Consider the following 20,554-nt stretch of genomic DNA (forward strand, 5'->3'; position numbering starts at 1 on the left):
ACCTACAGAATGGGAGAAAATAGTTTCAAATGATGCAACTGACAAGAGCTTAATCTCTAGATTATACAAACAACATATACAACTCAACAGCAAAAAAACCAAAAGCCCAATGGAAAAATGGGCAAAAGACCTAAATAGATGTTTCTCCAAAGAAGATATACAGATGGCCAACAAGCCCATGAAAAAATGCTCAACATCACTAATTATTAGAGAAATACAAATCAAAACTACTGTGAGGTGCCACCTCACACCTGTCAGAATGGCCATCATTAACAAGTCAATAAATAACAAATGCTGGAGAGGGTGTGGATAAAAGGGTACCCACCTCCATTGTTGGTGGGAATGTAAATTCTTTCAACCACTATGGAAAAGAGTATGGAGGTATCTCAGAAAACTAAATATAAAACTACCATATAACCCAGCAATCCCACTCTTGGGTATGTATCTGGACAAAACTTGCCTTGAAAAGATACATGTGCCTGTACGTTCATTGCAGCACTGTTCACAATAGCCAATAAATGAAGACAACCTAAATATCCATCAACAGATGAATGGATTAAGAAGATGTGGTATATATACACAATGGAATAGTACTCATCCATAAAAAAGAACAAAATAATGCCATTTGCAGCAACATGGATGGAACTAGAGACTCTCATACTAAGTGAAGTTAAGTCAGAAAGACAAAGACAAATACCACATGATATCACTTATATCTGGAATCTAATATACAGTACAAATGAACCTTTTCACAGAAAAGAAACTCATGGACATGGAGAACAGACTTGTAGTTGCCAAGGGGGACAAGAAGGGAGTGAAATGGACTGGGAATTTGGGATTAATAGATGTAAACTATTGTCTTTGGAATGGATAAGCAATGAGATCCTGCTGTATATAGCACTGGGAACTATATCTAGTCATTTGTGATGGAATATGATGGAGGATAATATGAGAAAAATTATATATATATAATATAACTGGGTTACTTTGCTGCTCAGTAGAAATTGACAGAACACTGTAAATCAACCATAATGGGAAAAAAATCAAAAAATCAAAATTAAAAAAAATGCCAAATGCCAGGAAACCCATAGGAAGGAGGTCAAGTGAGATAAACAGGTCTACCTCTCCGCCAAGCATATCTTAGTATAATTAGGCATGCCCTTGAAGATTTCATAACATTACTAAGCGAGGAAAAGGGAAAATTCAGTACAAAATAGACTGAGAAATTTTCATAATTTTCAAATTTGGAGATTATTTTCCAAGAAAGAAAAATATATAAAAGGATATCTATCATTAAGGGAAAAAAGGATATGAAGAACTGCATGTAATGTGGAGCCAGAAGTATAAGAAGTCCATACATTAATGACTTCATTATTTTACGAACATGAGAAAGTTTGTATACAAAGTAATGAGACTGAGGTAACAAGTTAAAAATGCCAGTCATTCTGATTATTATTATTTTTTAAGGGCCACACCTGCAGCATATGGAAGTTCCCAGGGCTAGAGGTCAAATTTGAGTTGCAGCAGGAGGCCTACACCACAGCCTCAGCAATGAGGTGCAATCTGAGCCACATTTGTGACCTACATCACAGGTTGTGGCAAGGCCAGATCCTTAACCCACTGAACAAGGCCAGGGATCAAAGCTACATCCTCATGGAGACTATGTCAGGCTCTTAACCCACTGAACCACAATGGGAACTCCTCATTCTGATTATTTCGTGGTCATCAAATAGATCTAATGTTGCTGTAAATTATGAAAATGAGTTAAAATATTCAAGTAATAGCTAGATAGCATCTACTTAAAAAAGCTCATAGCATGTTGAAGGAAAAAGAAACGTATATATACATTTAAATTAGGATATATAAAATAAGTAAATATATAAAATATGTAATAAATAATACTATATAATAAATAAAATATACATGTAAAATAAAATGTATTCAGTGTATTAACAGATCAATGCTGATAATTAAGCTGATGGTATATCCCAAAGAGAACAAGGTAGTACTTTAAAAAAACTCTAAAAATAGTGTTTTACTAGAGAGAAAAAAAATGCAGTGAAGGCTTGTCCTTTAAAAAGGATTGAAATGTAACATAGCATTAGATTATAGTGGTGTTTTTCTCATTTCATTTTATAAGTAAAAATATTAAAGGTTAACTGAAAGTAATCTTTGACCTCTCATTTTATAATACTATGAAGAAAACCATTGTTTAAAACATATTTCTTAGAATAACAAACAAAGAGATAAATATGTTGGGTTGGATTCCCATTTCTTTTTTTTTAGGGTCGCACCTGTGGCATATGGAAGTTCCCACACTAGGAGGTGAATTGGAGCTGCAGCAGCCAGCCTATGATCCAAACCACATCTGTGACCTATGCCACAGCCTGTGGCAACGCCGGATCCTTAATCCACTGGGCAAGGTCAGGGATCAAAGCCACATCCTCATGGATACTAGTTGGGTTCTTAACCTACTGAACCACAATGGGAACTCCTTGGATTCCTATTTTTGCTTTTCACATGTAAAATTCCCTTTATTATGATTAGTATGTATGCATTTCTTCACACTGTATATTTAGAGACTTGGAAATCATGTGAACTGCAATGAAGAAGGAATTTTCTAAACTAGCAAAATTCTTTTGCATACCATGCTTTAGTTCAGTACTGGTAGGTTTCATTGTGTGTTGCTACAAAGCCACATATTTCAAATACTGAAAAATATAAAAATAAGCTTTAAAATAAGAAAACAATTTGTATGATTCAAGTAATCATTCAAAATAACCTTGTCTTTGTGCAGAGATGTCATATAAGCCTCAGAATACGTCTTTCTTCATTGCGATATCAGATTAACATGGATCTTTCTCACTTACATACTTCCTTCACTAAAACTTGAACTCCTAGGAGATTACCAGGATTCTCTACCTTGTAGGGAATTGTATGAAACCATGCATTTTACGATCACAATATGCTTTATGAAAAGTAATATTATCTCATATCACTTTGCAGACTGTGAATACGCTCTTTGTTCCTTCTAAATATCTCATGTCAAATGAGATTCCTCTTTCTCAACTCCCGTAACTTTTATGCACAATGTTTCTGACATCTGGAGAAAATTTCTGGATATCAAATTCAGAGAGCCAGTCCATCAACTGGTCAAAACTGCCACCTACTGGTCAGTTTTCAAATCTATTTTTCGGTTCACCCAAGTATTTGCCTTACCATGCTTCAAAAGAGTAAAGATTAATTCTAATAACAGACTTACAACAAATATTACTTTAACAAAATTCACCCTCTCTAGAGTGAACCAAAAACACTAAATTACACAAACCTGCCAATAAAATCATCCCTTTTCCCAGCATCTTTGTCCCACGCAGTGATATCAATGATTCCACCTCTTTCTTCATAGAGATGAAAATCAAACTGTTCCCTCCACTGAGGATTCAACGTTTTGGGCATAATCTGGAAAACCAAAAAGTCATTACTCTTGCATCCATATCAGTCTTTTAAAAAATTCAACATAAAACTTTAGGTACTATCTAGAAACGCATGTGAGATTTGAACAAGAGCTTCCAGAAATAATGGAAATAATGTGCTATAAAGATCTCAGCATCTTTATAGCACAGTGTCTGAAAGAACCCTAAAGAATGTGTTCTGAAACTCAAGAGGTACCCTCTCATCATCTTGAATAACAGATGAGAGATATGAATTATATAGAAAAGGCAAAAACTCTATCACGGAAATAGCTCACTCTGCTACTAGCATTTATTTTACATAACCACTTAATGCATGAAGATATGACTTGTAGTCTGTCTTCTCACAGGAAAGGAAAAGGAGGATTCCCAGAGGTTTTTTTTTTTTTCTTTACTTGCTACACACATAGGAATTTTCAAGCTAAATGATAAAGGAAACAGACAATGAAGTCAGGTAGGTACAGGAGGAAAAAGCAAGTTACTTCTGTGTGGTTAGGCAAATTTTTACCTTAGAATTACAGCACTGGTGTCTCATCCCTATTTTATATATGGAGACAGAGACCAAGACTTGAAGTTTAAGGGACCTACCCACAGTAATTAGGTTTCAGTATCTAGACTCTAATGCAGGTCTTTAAATGGAGCTTCAGATCCTTACCTCAAAATACTATGCCAAAAATGTCTGTGAATTAATATGAGTATGTGTGTGTGTGAGTGTGTTACCTCTTCATTGCATATATAAGAAAGATACTTACTTGAAGTGCTATTTTGTAACTGCAAGTATTCAGATAAGACACCTGACAGAATTGGTGAATAAAGTAACCTAGACTGATGTCTTTTAAAATTCCATTCACCTGTGGGTTAGACAACATTCATATTTGTTTCCATATGCTTTCTTTTTAGAAGGAGGGCATATAGTGGCCTTTTCTCTTTTTAATGTCTGAGAGACAGCTCTTTAGATGTAAAGACTTTGAAAGCAATGAAGTATGTTATGCACAAAGGTATTACAAATGAATCACAATTTTTAAAGTTCATAATCTGAAATTAATCAGCAATAGATCATGGAAAGAAAGAGCAAAGAGGGACACATGTCCATAGCTGAATTGCATATTTCATACCTAAAGTGCAGAACTATAAAAATAAGTAATGCTTTATGCCTACCAGAACATGGAAATAATGTTAATTAATAAAGGACATGAAAGAAGCGGTCATAGATTTACCTATTTTTGGAATCAGTAGTTTCTTTAAAATATCATTAAGTCCATGGCAGAAAAAAAAGGCGGCACTTGATAGATGCCATGATAATTCAAATGTTTCATAACTGGGTTCAGATGAACTCTGGCAGTATTTTGGGAGTGGTCTTACTTTTTTGGCCAAAAAAAGAGCCTAAGTTTTCAGTTCTCTTTTTTAGGATTCTCTTTCCTCTATGATTTTGTACAGGTCAGAAATGACGTATTCCCCTTTGATATGGGCACTCAATAGGGTAACCAATCAGCCTGCTAGCAGTTCTCACTGTGATATTTCTAACTACCTTCAGTATTGCTGAAAAGTCCTGGGGCAGAAGGAACCTGGACAGGCTGTTTATCAAAAGTTTGCAAAATTGTGATGTTAAAGTGAAGCTATTCCCATCAAAGTAGAATGTAGTTAAAAAAAAATTTTTTTTTGGCCGTGCCAGCAGCATGTGAAAGTTCCTTGACAGGGGATCGAACCCACGTCACAACAGTGACTGGAGCCACAGCAGTGACAGTGCCAGATCCCTTAGCCGCTAGGCCACCAGGGAACTCCAGAATGTCATTTTCTTTCTTTCTTTTTTTTCTTTTTTTTTGTCTTTTTGCCATTTCTTGGGCCGCTCTTGCGGCATGGCATGTGGAGGTTCCCAGGCTAGGGGTCTAATTGGAGCTGTAGCCGCCGGCCTACACCAGAGCCACAGCAATGCGGGATCCTAGCCATGTCTGTGACCTACACCACAGCTCACGGCAACACCAGATCCTTAACCCACTGAGCAAGGCCAGGGATCGAACCCGCAACACCATGGTTCCTAGTCAGATTCATTAAACACTGAGTCACAATGGGAACTCCCTAGAATGTCATTTTCAATACAAGATGGATGTGATCAGTTGTCCCAAGCTGACCTTAAAGAGACTGTATTTGGTTGAATACAACACAGACAAATGTAACTATCACTATATAGCTATGACTACTATGAATTTTACTAATTATTACTACTTCTGTTAATACTATAATTATGATTATTTAATGTATTCTTACCACTAACATAATTGTTATTACCACATATACTTATTACTACTACTGCTACTCTTCCTCTTCCTTCTGCTACATTTATTATTTATTACGGGCCAAGCTGTATTCTTAGCTCTTTACATGCATGACGTATAGTTTCAATCTTTTCAATAACATTATTACATGGGCATTATTATTATTATTATTATTATTTTGCTTCTTTTTTAGGGCTGCACCTGTGGTGTATGGAAGTTCCCAGGAGAGGGGTTGAATCAGAGCTGCAGTTGCCAGCTTACACCACAGCCACAGCAACACTGGATCTGAGCTGCAACTGCAGCCTACATCACAGTTCGCAGCAACACTGGATCCTTAACCCACTGAACGAGGCCAGGGACTGAACCTGCATCCTGATGGATACCAGTCAGGTTTGTAACCCACAGATCCACAACGGGAACTCCCAGGCAGGCATTACTTTAATTCTCATTTTCACAGGTGGGGAAATGTGGGAATGGAGAGGGAAAGTAACTTGTGCCGTGGCCCACTGCCATAGTGGCAGCAGTAATTTGGGCCCTTTGTTTTCTAAATAAAATTTTAAAACTTTTCAATCTGCATTGATGCAAGACAGTTTGAATAAAATGGTAATGTACAAAGATTTTTATGACATGTCAAATAATGCTATTTGTAGTATTTGTACTAGTATTAGGTATAGTAATAATGGTAGCCAACATTCTTTGGGCACTTTATGTTTGCTCCAACCTTCTTTTTTTTAAAAAAAGAGATAATTGCAACTATTATTCCTGTGTTATAGATGAAGAAATTGAGACATAGGGAAGTAGTTTACCAGAGGTCACAGAGCACATAAATAAGCCATGCGATACAATTGGTCCTGTTTCCTGACATGATGTTCAAAAGTTCTATAAAGCACTACAAAAGTGTCTAGTGTTTTCATATCCTGAAGCCTGGCTATTAACCAACCACTGCCTTTCAAGTACTGAAAGTAACACAAAAGAGATAGGTCACCTTGCTTTTGTACTTCTGATGCCCAAGCCGGAACTTCACATAGGGGTCACTCAACCCATTTGAATCCATCGCCTTGAGGTCTCGTCCCTCAATCAATGTGATGCTGACTATTCCTCTCCAAAGATGGGATTTTCTGTGTACATCTGACAGACGCAAACTTTGGGTCTGAAGCTTGTGGCAAAGGAAAACAGAATTAGCTTACTGTGTTTTAAACCAAAATACCACATTTGGCATTACCCTTTCCTATGTTGTTACAGTTTTTCAAAAATAAAAAATAAATGGTTACAATTAAAAAATAAAAAAATAGATACTTATTTATTAAGTATACAATTATTATTATTTTATTTTTTGGCTGCACCCGTGGCATGTGGAAATTCCTGGGCCAGGGATCGAACCCGCACCACAGTTGCAGCAACGCCAGATCCTTTATCTGCTGCACCACAAGAGAACTTCCAAGTATACAATTATTAATAAATGTGAAATAATCTCATAAATTTAAGGTTGTCATATAAAAGAGGTATATGCTCAAAATAAAGTCTAGTTTTTCAACTCTTAAAATTACAACACGTAGATACTTTAAGAATATCTGAGAATATTTACATATGTGTCATGTATGCCTGTGTCAAAATATATATAAATATTATAAATATAAAAAGGCTCATCCACACTGTGACACGTAATTTTTAATTACTTAACAGTTATTGAAAATCTCTTTTTTAATGTTATGAATGGATTTTACAAGTGGTTTTTAGTTCTAAAGATTAGCTGTAAGTTCCATCCAGACAATTCAAGAACTTCTTTATTGTCGCAATAGGAGACACCTATGTTTCAGCTCACTAAAAAACTATTATTTAAGGTACTATAGAACAGAAAAAAAAACCAAGATACCCTTCTGAGATGTCTTGCTTATGCCTGAAACTTGCATCACAGATTTTAAAAATTATATATGTGATTTATATTGGCAAGTATGTTTTTGGATGTATTTCTCACTCTAGTCTTTGAACATTTTCTTTTATAATTTTTTTTTGCCCAATTTTAAGTCAATATTCAAGCCAGTGAACAGAGTTAGAATTTTTTAACAATTAGAAAAATCTAAAAATGGCTTGTTATATAATCTCTTTGAGCTAAATGGCATATAAAACAAGGCAAAGAAAGTAACTAAAATGTTACAAACCTTTTCAATCTGGATTCAGAACCAAGAAATACTGCAAAAACTGCTACTTTATTCATATTGTCAAGCATGTTTTCTTCACTTAAGTCATTTCATGAAGAAATTCAGTATTTCTCTCCACATCAAAGTACTCCACTTCTAAATTATGGATTAGGTCTACTTTTGGCCTAATTACTTCCACAGCAAAGTTACCATCTATTTCGTATAATCCCCACCTCTCCCCAAATATTACATAATTTGGATTCCACAAAAATTCTATGACTAGGAAGGCACGTCCTGTTCTTTCTATTTTTTCTGATGAGGAATTTAAGACTCAGAGTGGTTAGGCTAATAAAAGATGGGTATGTGATGAGACCCCATATTTCTGAACTTTATTCTTCAGATTCTTCCAATATTGGTGTTTAGGGCAGAGATTCTCCCTGAGGTTTAAAAGTAATCATGCTTTAAATATAATGTTGCCTGAAGGATACTCACCAGTTAGGTGAGTTGATATATTTGAAAGGACATTCCAGTCAACATTTCCCCACATGGCTAATGCATGACATCACTTTCTACTTTTCTGTTATATGTGCACATGTATTCATACAGTATTTCAGCTTGCAGACCAATATACTTAGGACATTTTCGACATGTTCCAGCGGCACAAGTCATATACTGCACTCAGTCAGATCTGGGTACACAGCAATCCAGGTCACAAATCCAGACCACGGTCCAGGATACAATCTAGATTACATGGCAACTTTGGTCAGCAGGGCTGAGTTGGTTCTTGAATGGTACCATGTCTGAAACCCTTCCTTTATCCTCCTCCCATGTTCACATGAGAATGAGAATTTTGCTTATAAGAAGGAATGCCTTCCACGAAATTCTTCAAGCTTTCCCAGAAATAAAATGAACTTAATGGAGGCTTTACCCACTGCCAAATGCTCTTTCTATAACCTGGAGAAACATTCCCAAAGTGACTTGGGAAGCTAAAGGGGGAAGAGGAGGGAGAATATTTCTTAACAAAAACAGGGCTAATGAATATGGAAATGAAGGTGATCTGTTTGAAAGGCTAAAAGAAAAACAAAGGGCGGAAGGTTCTAGAGACATACTAACCAAATATCATATTTAAGTGATTATTTTTCTTCAATTTTTTTGTTAAAATGGTACTAAAAAGAGACTCACTAATTTAGCTGCAAATTGACTAACTGCATAGTCATGAAACAGATAAAGGTATTTCATCTGCACGTGAAGAAGAGGAACTTGAAATAAACTTATAAGGTAAAGAGGGACGATACAAACTAAGACTACCTACCACTAGAGGAAAAGACAAGGGTTTAGCGTAAATGTTCACTTGCATCTTTTTAGCAATTTCTGACTGTGTGACTAGGGCATGTGGCTTCCTCTCCAGGTCTCAGTTTTCTCATCCACAGGTTCTGGACTGCACAATAGGCCCCAAGTGTACTGAGAGCACCACATTCTGTGTGTGTGAGGGGGGTGGTTGGCGACTGGCAGGGGGTGGGGAGGGTAAGGTGTTGGGGGCCTACCTGGAAAAAAAAAAAAGTATATTCCACTGACAAAGAAGATTTAACCCGCTTAAGATAGTTATTAATTTTATTTATTTTTTAAAATCAAAGTTTTGGGGGAACTCATTGGGGAACAAGTGGAATTCCACAAGAAAAAAAAAAAAACACTTGTTTTAATGCTCCCCAAGGTAGCATGCTGCTCTATTTAAAGCTTCCTTTCTCTGTACAGGGAAGGTCTCTGAGTGACTGTGGTCCACAGAACAATGGCATCGTGTCATCCTGGATCTTGTGAGAAATTCAGATTCTTTAGTCCCATCTCAGATCAACAGAATCAGCAGCTCTGGGGGTGGGGCCCAGCGATACGGTTCAACTAGCCTTTACCAAAGGGGGTTCTGATGCCTGTTCAGGTGTGACAATCTCTGCTTTAAAAGTTCTATAATGCATGTCTTTTTTTATGATCTAATAACTATATTTAATTACTATGACTGTAGGCATCATCTACTTTCTCACATAGACGCTATATATGCTAATCCAAGTTCTTCTTTAGTCCTGCTTCTAAATTTACTGATTAGGAAAGCACACTGGTCTGGCTATTTGGAGCATTTAAAGAGAGAATTAAGAGCCTACTGAAAACTCAAGTAGTTTAATTTATCGTTTCCTTTTTTAGTGATTTTTCTAATAGGCTGTATCTAAATCATACATATTAACTGAATAATCGATAATCAGTCAACCAAAGATTTCTTATTGAGCACCTAAATGGCAAAGAGTGTCAAATACATCCCTCAATACTGATACTTAGTCATTTAAGGTCATGTTTGCGACTCCCTCCTTGTTGAAATAGAATTTCCATTTGAGGAGGGAAAGAAAAAAGAAGGGGAGGATAAAAAGGGATACAAACTTAGCTTTGACATAAAGAACCAACTCTGTAACGTTCTTTGAACTTTGAAAGCAGTAACATTCAAATTTTAGTGGGTAATTGGCTGACATCACCGGGCCTGACCCTCCTGGACGTGGGTCGGTTTCTGCGAAGCAGTGCTGCTCTTGTTTCTCCAATGAGTGTTCCATGTGATTCACATACACACTCAAGTTTGAGATCCACTCTCGTAAGGAATATTCATCCAAGTTCACATTTAATAAAGAATATTAAGATACTAGGTAACAATATAAATTTCAAAGTGTGAGGCAATTAGTCAATGACATCTGTGTTTAGTAAGATAGAATTAGCAAGCTGGCACTCTAAGGAGAATATTACTTTAGGTACATTATTTCTTGAAAAAGAATTTCAGATTTCAGTCCCTCTTCGGATACATAAAAGACATTAGGGTAGGGAAGGGTTTTCAGAACTGTTAAGTCAGCCATGAGAGTTCACAGCTCATGCAAGCTCAGAAAAAGAAACAAACTGGTTGAACTTACGTGTGCATTTTGGTAATGAGCACTTTGAAGTTCTGCTCTGCAGAAGCCCTGGATGGGAAAAGCAGGCCTGCCACGTGTCTGGATGGAAATGAATGATCAGAGCCTTATCGGAAATCTCTGGCCAACTATCAACACCTCATGCCAATTACAGTTTAGCATTACTCTTTGGAAAACATTATTTGAAAAAAAAAGTATTTGCCTCCCAAGTCACTGGCAGAAAATGCCTCCTAGCACAATGAAGACAAATGCGGATGCAACGATATAGTTTCCAGGCACCATTTTCTTTAGTAGCATAATGCTGCAGTGATCAGGAAAATAAAGGACAGAGATTACATGGCAATGGATCCTGCTTAGGTGGCTTCAGGATTTTGTTAACAGGTGAAGCAGAGAAAAGAAACATAGCAAAAGAAATCATGGAAAGAATCATTTCCCCAAGTCTGCTGCTCCAAAATTTGGATACTATTTCCAGTGTCAAAAAATTGATAAGGCTCCAAATGAATAAATGTTGCATGGACAGGCAATGACTATGATCATGTTAACTGCCTCACCACATGTGAATCTTTTGTAAACTTTAAAGAGATATCTCTAAAATAACTGAGAAATTTTCCCCCATGTAACACTTTCCTTTGTTGCCTTTGCTACTAAAAAATAACCCAAAGGTCCCTTTGGTACTGAGACCAAGAGTAGCAAGAGATGGGTTAAAAATATACAACTGGAATGAGAAATAATGGAAGGAAATTATCATGGTGGAGCTATAAGTTTGTATTAAATGACTTCTAGAGAAGCTTGACAAAGTTTCCAAACAATAGTATTATGATGAGATGAGAGTCATCAGATTTACAAATAATAACAAGAAGGATTGGATCAGGTCAGTCTGAAAGATGGATTAGATCACAGAGAAAGAAATAGACATGTATTTAGCAGCTATTACGTGATGGAGTTCATTCTCCATTGTTTTCCATGACAAGTATTTTTACAGTAGAGAAACTGAGGCACAGAGAAAATAAATACCCTAATTAAAGCCAAATGGCTAGAGATTGGCAAAGCTGAGATTTGACTTTGAAATTTCTGATAACTAATTGATTTTCCCTACCACATCTCAATTTTGGAACTGAGTCTTAAGATGTTCAGTAGGAAAAATGTGCTTAATTTGTAGAGCATTTGTTGAAATACTTTCACTTATGATTAGATGAAATATATATTTGGGTCTAGATTATCAAGACAGGCTAACCAATGGTTGAAGGAAGAAAAAGTTGGGAAGTGGTAATAACTCTACCATATATTGTTCAGTAAAGCATATGAGAGTTAACTGTACTCTGTAACAAATGATAGTCTCATTAATAAGGTGGTGAAGTTATAGAATCTTGCATATAAATTAACATTTCTATGTTCCAGTTATCATTAATAAAGTTTATTCATTCCATTTCTTAAAAAACTGGATCACTAATAATAGATTTCTATTATTCTAGATCCTGATTAAAACAGAGAACGAAACCAACAAAAAAATCTATTTAGACTTAACATGTAGCTAAAGGAACACTCAATCATACCCATCTTCTCCCTGTTGTGTGCAAATAATCCTTGGAATTTTTTTATCCTGTTATTATTGTTTTTTTTTTTAATTTATTTACCCATGTACAACCTAATCCTTCCAAATGAGACCTAGATACTGTGAAACTGGAGTGAAAGACATTGCTTGTGTCTTTACAATGGCTGTGTGGAGGCAGCCCTTTCCTCTATTTTCAGCGCAGAGGTGCACATGCTTTTATTTAATCAAATGATCCACGAGACACTACAAAAAAGAGATAATGACAGCCTAGAATGACTGTTTTGTGCTACAAAGCTTGGTGCATGGAGCAATTATTAGCCCAGGCACAGGCAGGCTCTATCTTTTCCTTTTCCTGCTGAGTTTATTCCAGTGAATTGCACCTGGATGATAAAGTCCAACAAGTAGATTTGTTCTCCAGTCTATCCACCCTCTCAAAGCGGGACTGTCTCTACAGAAAGGCCTCCCAGTGCTTTGTCCAGCCTAGTGTGAAGTGTCTCATCTAATAATGAACTTTCGATCTCTTTTTTTCTGAGAAGATGATTCACCGCCACCATAATCCTTAGAGAAATTCTCTAGGCTTTTATCCGTAAACTTTCTTTCCTATTTCTATTGCCTCTTGACACAATGTACGGTGTCAGGAATGCTTTTATGTTTACTTCAGATGTTTTAACTATCTTCTCTAAGCTTAACAGTGGCCAAACTAAAGCTCTTAAGCTTTTACTATGTTTTCTCAAAATATGTACTACTAGAAAATCATCATATAAGTTGTAATCTTGTTGGTTTGCTAAAGTAATCTTTTAGGTTTTTACCAATGGTATGGTAAAGAAATATTGAGTCTTGTGTTTGACTTACAGAGACCTTTTGGAGGGATTTTTTTTTTTTTAAATGGCTGCACCCACAACCATACACAAGAACAACCAATATGGAAGTTCCCAGTACAGGGATCGAAGCCAAGCTGCAGTTGTGGTAATACCAGACCCTTAACCCACTGTGCCAGGCTGGAGATTGATCCTGTGCCTCCACAGTGATCTGAGCCACTGCAGATGGATTCTTAATCCACTGTGCCACAAGCAGGAACTCCTGGGGGAACTTTCAATTCAAAGTTATTTTTTTTTCCTGAGAGTCTTACTGTCATACCTACTGACAGAAATAATACCTGAACTTTTCTTGGATGTATGTCATATACAATTAAGTTGTATGGAATCATTCTACACAGGATCATAGTCTTATTTTACAAAGCCAATACATCTTCTTCGTGGTCTACAGGGTCTTTCTTCAACCACACTTTTGCTTGATCCTACCATAAGGTAGTGCTCTGACATAACTCCAAATTGTTCTGTATTCTATGTACTCTTTTTTTTTTAATCCATTTCATATTATGATCCACGTCTCCATTTTTAAATAAGAGGTATCTTGGCATAGCCCAATCTTCTCCATTTAAGCAATATTAAAATCTCACTTTAATTCACTCTAATGTTCTCATAAGACAGATTGTTCAATTAGCTCTCAGTCATCAGAATCTGAATGTCTAGTCAATGGAGATAAATGGGAAGAAACTTAAATATACTAAATATTTGAAAGAACTGCAAAGAACTACCGTATTTTAATGGGAAGTTAATTATTTTTAATGAAATTTTGACTTGGAGTTATCCAATTGGCTTCAAAGATTTTTATTACTTTCATGAGAAACATGGTAATTGCCATACCCATTGCTTAATGTTTTGTGTCCTAAGGTATCATGTTCTGATAAATCATAAATGGTATGCTTTTGGACAATTAGAATATCCCTGTATCACCTCAGTTTTTTTCTTTCCATTATTTTGCTCTCAAGAAAATTAAGATATAGAAAGTAGAACTGACATTCGTTGAGTAAGCTCTCACCAGGATTCAGTTTCACTCAGTGTAACTCAGTTACTGTCTCCTGGATGGATGTATCCATCCTTATAAATAAGCTGATAAAATTTTCTTTCAAATCACATTCTGTTTAACTCACAAAGCACACATATACTCTTCAGGTAAGATTTTATTTGCGCTATTTAGGTTTTCTGTACGTCTTAAAATGTTATGGGAAACTTCTTTTCATGCACATCTCCTCTAAAAGTTAATCAGAATACAAATATTTCTTGGGCAAAGAGCAAGGAGGTTGGCTATCAAAGTCACCTTTGAATGGGAATATGAAAGTTCACAGTCACCTAAAGCAGACTTGGTCACTGATTTTCTGATTTTATAAAATGGAACCTCAAACACAGCAACATCACAGCCCTGAAACACATCCATCCATAAGGAGCTGTGGAGGAGAAAGGTCTTATAATGCAAGAAGGACTTATAAGGCTGTCAATAAAGACAAACTAAGAGATGGCTCTACTTATACAGCACATCTCCTGTCATCATCAACCCCAAAGGAACTCTGCTGCGTTAAGGCTCCGCCAAAACATTTATTCCTATGATATTCAGAAGGAGAAATGCTGGTCCTGATCACACCATTCAGGTACTTCACAGCAATGGCATCACTTCTCTGGGCCTCAGTCTCCTCTTTTGTAAAATAAATGACCCCTAAATGTTCTGGTTTTATGACTCAATTTGTCATTCAATATATGCTCAGAAAAGAAGACAATGATCAATTATTCTAAAACAAGACAGGTGAAGAGACTGAGAAAAGTTATTAAGGAATATTTAAGGATGGACACAACCAAATGGGGAAAGTACTGATGAGCAGAAGAACTAATTTGGAAGTAGAAAGTGAAAATAAGATGTTGAAAAAGTCATTTGAAAGGGAAACCTTTCAAAAGTAGTGTTTATGGAGTTGGTCCTGGTGGCAAGGCTTCATCATGATCATTCTACACATTTGCTGCATACAGAACAAACCCAACATTGAACACCCCTGAGTTCTATTTTCTTGGCAAAGGAGTGTACCATATGAATTCACTGTAATTGTGGATCTTAAGAAAATAGAGAAAGAAGTTTTCCCAAAAGTGATTTTCCATTCACAGTAATGGGACAATTCTAAAGCAGTCACTCTGTGTGTTCATGGATAATGCCTGAACACCTAAGAGGAAATATTATTTTGCCAACAATTCAGAATAACATCAGTGAAGGCAGGTATCAGCTGACTGAAAGGAAATGAAGAGGCTATAATAATTAAACTAAGTTCAAACAAGTACAAGACTATAAAAAAAAAAAAGTGTGTCAGGAGGAGGCAGAAGATAAATAGATGTGGTTTTTACTTGCTCACTGTTCAATGCATGTCTTAATATAGTACCTGTCAATCCGCTTAAGAAATACTACAACAAATCTTAAAATTCTAAAAGGAGAGACTTAGTTTCAGTCATAAACAGTTTAAAGCCAAGAAAAGAAAATGGCAAAGTCCTATGAGTGAAGCATTTTCATTGCGATATCCATTGCTAAGTAATCATGTACCGAAGGTGAATTTTCAAAGAAAGAGATAAAGTCTTGAAGGCAAAGCAATACATGCATTAGTAATAAATGGTGCCTTGCACAATGCAGAATTATAACAAAGAGGGATGACAGAGTCATTGTGTTTAAGTCATGAAAGAGTAAATAACATTAAAATGCAATGGCATTTAAAACAAACTCTCTGAAATTTTCATTTTTTCTTTATTTAAATCAAAAGCAGAGTTGCTCTTTTCTAATTCATAGGAATTCTTTTCAGAGAAAGAACACTAATTACCTAGCATATACATAATATAAGATTACTATAACAGAAGTAAATTTTTACCCAATAGATGGAACAGATTTTACAAGAAGGGAAAAAGAAACTTCATGGATCCTCTTGCCAGGCCATCATATACCTGGAAGGTCTTTGGGCCTCTAACTGTTAAGAATTTGGGGCCACAAGGAATGGAATCAAAGCAATATATTAAACATATGAAGTTTCTAGTTTTTACAAAAGAAGAATGAGTCACCTGAATATCTTTATAATAAAACTAAGAAAGAGGCAAATGAACACAACTCTGAGAGTCTATTTAAAAAAAAATCTTAATTCATATTTACCTTTCAAAACTACTATTGAGAACCAAAAGTCAAGAATATTAATATAAAGGATTTAGACATTACCCTCCAAAAGAAAGACTTCACAGAGAAATAAGATCCAACTTCATTTTCTGAGAGTTCCTAAAAACAAACAAATATTTAGCTACATTTTGAGGTGTTTTGAGAAAACTTGATCAGCCCAGCAAATTTAAAGTAAGTAAAACTGCTCAAATTATATATACATATATATAAAATGATACTCTGGATGTTTATAAATTTTGTTTTCTTCTTTCAAATACATTAAAATTTTTTTGTCTTATTGATATCTGATAAAAAGGTGTAAAATTTAGAAAGAATTGTTTCTGTAATTTTTAAAGAATCTACTTACCACTTTATTCTTAATTGCTAAGTAATATATCTATCTCAGAGTTTAACATTTTATTTTAGAAAGGATAATTATTTAAATATATTTTAAATTTTTGAGAATAGCCAGATAACATCCGTTCCTTTTTTTATTTTATTTGCTTTTTAGGGCTGTACCCACGACATATGGCTAGGGGTCCAATAGGAACTACAGCTGCCAGCCTACGCCACAGCCACAGCACAGAAGATCCCAGCCATGCTTGCGACCTACACCAGAGCTCAGAGCAATGCTGGATCCTTAACCCACTGAGCAAGGCCAGATTCGAACCCACAACCTCATGGCTCCTAGTCGGATTCATTTCCTCTGCGCCACGACAAGAACTGTTATCTGTTCCTTTTAACAAAACAATTCCACAGGCCTTCAGAATATTTTTAAAGAATGATAGCAGAAATCTTATTTATAAACATGTACTAATTCAACTTAGCTTAATTTCTAACTAAAAATTCCCTAGTTTTATGATATTACATCATATGTACATATATCTTAGCTAAGTTGAAGTCCCCACAAATAATTTTAAAGATAAATACTGAGAAAGGTGATTATTTAGGTAAAAGCAAAGGAATGGATTCATGTCAGATATTTTTATTATGTAATCCTTAGACTTTTGTGAAGTGAAACCATTTTGACTTTAGGAAATCAAAAACATAGTTACTCTTTTTGTTGTTGTTGTTTTTGTTTTTTCTATGGCTGCCTTCATGGCATATGGAAGTTCCCGGGGTAAGGACTGAATCTGACCTATGCTGGGCCAATGCCTGGTCCATGCACTGGGCATGGAATCAAACCCATGTTTCTGCAGCAACATAAGCTGGTGTAGCCATTCTTAACCCAGTGCACCACAATGGGAACTTGATAGTTATTCACTTTTAAAGAGAACATTTAAATTACTTTGATGTTTTGCATCCTGTCTCTTGGTGCCATTTACTATAAAATCACAGGAATCTGATAACAGTTATGAGAAAGCACTAACCTCTCACACTGTGATATAGAGGAAATAGTTTTGAAATTTATTTGATTATTCCATGATTTTATGCTGGCACTAAGATGGTAGTAGTTTAACACCTGACACGATGCCTAGTGCATGGCAGGTGCTCAATAAATATTTGTTGGTTGACCATTAGTCATCTGGAATTTCATTTGCTTAAGGACACATATTTCTTTCCGAGCGATCCTTCCAAAATCACATCAGGAGTTCCTGTCATAGCGCAGTGGTTAACGAATCTGACTAGGAACCATGAGGTTGCAGGTTTGATCCCTGGCCTTGCTCAGTGGGTTAAGGATCCGGTGTTGCGGTGAGCTATGGTATAGGTCGCAGACGCGGCTCAGATCCCGCTTTGCTGTGGCTGTAGCGTAGGCAGCTACAGTTCTGATTAGACCCCTAGCCTGGGAACCTCCAAATGCCATAGGAGCGGTGCTAGAAAAGGCAGAGACAAAAAAAAAAAAAAAAGAGAGAGAGACAAAGACAAAAATCATATCAGAAAATAATACTGAACTAAAAGTATTATAGGGTATGCAGCAATTTGAATACATTTAGAACTTGAATTACATCAGAGATCATCTATGCAATCCACCTGTGCTTTTTTACATGAAATCTGTTTCTTAATGAAACTAATTACATTTTCCCAAGGTAATTTGCATAAGGTTTGGTCAGGTAGCATGATGAATGTCAGAGGTCATCAGGAAAAAGTCTTGAGTTTAAGACATGGTTTTACCATCACAACAGTTATAATTCATTTACATTCACAGCTATGGTTCTCATCTGTCCTACTTAGCACATTGTCATATCAGTTTCTAAAACAAAATTGCTTTAAAAATACACTTACATTTGGACGTTGGGGCGCAAACCTTGGATGGAATGATTGCAGTCCTTTTTGATGCTATGGTATTAACTCAAAAATCTTATTCCTAGCTTTTAGAAAAGGTCCATGTTTTCCTATTCTACTGCCAGTTCTCTTCTTATCTCGATTTCCAGTTCTCTTTTAATTAAGCAGCAAGTTTGGCAAAATGTGGATAAATTTTAAAGTATTATGATAAAGAAATTATTTCTTGGATCTCTTTACACAGATAATTTCTCTAGAATTAGTAACATAAGTTATTTAACAAACACTGAGTTTTTTCTTAATGCAAAATGTTAAGATGCCTTAAATAGATGCGAAAGTCTTGACTCTAGACTCAACAGTTAGAACAACTAAGACAACCATTTATCGTTTAAAAATATTGCTACTTCATTTAAAGTTAAGGTGGTCTAAGGTGACTATACTGAGATTGAACCAACTCCAAACTCTCTATGCTTCCTCAGATGGACACAGAGGGTAATGAACTAATTATATGATTAGTATGCAAAAAGCAAAATGAGATTGATGAACTGAGGGGGTTAGATTTCAACGATCAAAATTTTGAACTTCGGTTTCTCAGTTAAAACTTCGGAAACAAAAATACTAGTCACATTTGAATCCACTGAGGTCCCCAGGCTGTGCTTTTCATGTCATGTCTAATTACTTCTGTCATTCTAAATTAATTAAAATTTATATTTCATCTCATAACCTACATTCTCATGTAAATTTAAGTCTTTATTTCAAAGAAAACAAGTTCATTTTCCTGTGGGCCCTTATGCCATTTATTTCTCTGATGAGTATAAAGTTCACAGAAGGCTAGCGGAGGCCTTCTTTTCATTAGAATTTCTTTTTTTAAATTTAATTTTGATTTTTTTCTGTAATTCAATGAATTTTATTATATTGATAGTTGTACAACAGTCATCACTCACTAGAGTTTCTAATAATGATAATAACAAAAAGAATAATAATGAAGCACTTGGCATTACAATAATGAGTTCTAAACAAAGTGGTGAGGGTGAGAAAAGCAGCATAAACTCTTCATGAAGTTCAGAGAAGATTTGTCTTAAATCAAAATTGAGATAAGAGAGTGTTAAGTGAGGGAAAGTGCCATTTGAAAAGTGCTAAAATTATACAGTAATAACAAAAGGAAATAGAACAAAAACTAGGATATCAAGTTGATAAAGGAAAATTATTGAAAGTACTCTGAATGATGAATTGTTGAACTCTATCTGCTGAGCTTTTGAATTTACTAAATTAGCAAGATCCATTGGTAATATATTTTTGAAATTTATTTTTTGCTTGCCCAAACCAACCCATATTAAGAAAATTTCTCCAATGAATCTAAAAGTTAATGAGATCTCAAATTAAAAAATCAAGAGGATACATTCTTTTTCTCAGAAAAATAAAACTAAAGGCTACTTCATTTTTTCCCTAACAAATGATATGATGCTCTTTTCAGCCTTCTATAAAGTCTTTTCTTTTTATAAAAATAAACTAGAAATCTTCAATTACTGCCATCAAACAAGGATTATCCACTGAACTTTTATTAAAAGTGGTATCTTTGGAGTTCCCATAGTGGCTCAGCAGAAACAAATCTGACTATTATCCATAAGGATGCATGTTCGATCCCTGGCCTTGCTCAGTGGGTTAAGGATCCGGCATTGCCGCGAGTTGTGGTGCAGGTCACAGACGCAGCTCAGATCCTGCTGTGTTGCTGTGTCTGTGGTATAGGCTGGCAGCTGTAGCTATGATTGGACCTCTAGCCTGGGAACTTCCATATGCCATGGGTGTGGCCCTAAAATAGACCAAAAAAAAAAAAAAGAAAAAAGAAGGTGGTATCTTTTACTAGCCTTAATATAGACAAGCCTTTACACACATTGCATGTTATTTTAATTCAACAATTCTATGATACTCAAAATATTCACAATAAATTTGAAATTGT

At 35.6% G+C, this 20,554-nt stretch overlaps 1 protein-coding gene across 8 annotated transcripts in view; it reads right to left on the bottom strand.

The window, feature by feature from the left end:
• Nucleotides 1–20,554, bottom strand: part of MCTP1 (multiple C2 and transmembrane domain containing 1) — a 539,003-nt gene that overhangs the window by 208,848 nt on the left and 309,601 nt on the right. For 4 of the 8 annotated variants that reach the window (XR_007134536.1, XM_047778303.1, XM_047778304.1 and 1 more), the window contains 4 exons: nucleotides 16,441–16,497; nucleotides 10,818–10,895; nucleotides 6,729–6,899; nucleotides 3,329–3,459 (listed from right to left, as the gene is read on the bottom strand). Coding sequence is in view for 7 of the 8 variants with exons in the window: in XM_047778303.1 (XP_047634259.1) it covers nucleotides 3,329–3,459; nucleotides 6,729–6,899; nucleotides 10,818–10,895; nucleotides 16,441–16,497 (437 nt within the window). In the remaining variant the exon portion in view is untranslated. The remainder of the gene's footprint in view (nucleotides 1–3,328; nucleotides 3,460–6,728; nucleotides 6,900–10,817; nucleotides 10,896–16,440; nucleotides 16,498–20,554) is intronic. The other 4 variants (XM_047778307.1, XM_047778305.1, XM_047778306.1 and 1 more) reach the window with 1 other exon arrangement.

The sequence above is a fragment of the Phacochoerus africanus genome, chromosome 4 (genome assembly GCF_016906955.1).
Source record: "Phacochoerus africanus isolate WHEZ1 chromosome 4, ROS_Pafr_v1, whole genome shotgun sequence".
NCBI lineage: Eukaryota > Metazoa > Chordata > Mammalia > Artiodactyla > Suidae > Phacochoerus > Phacochoerus africanus.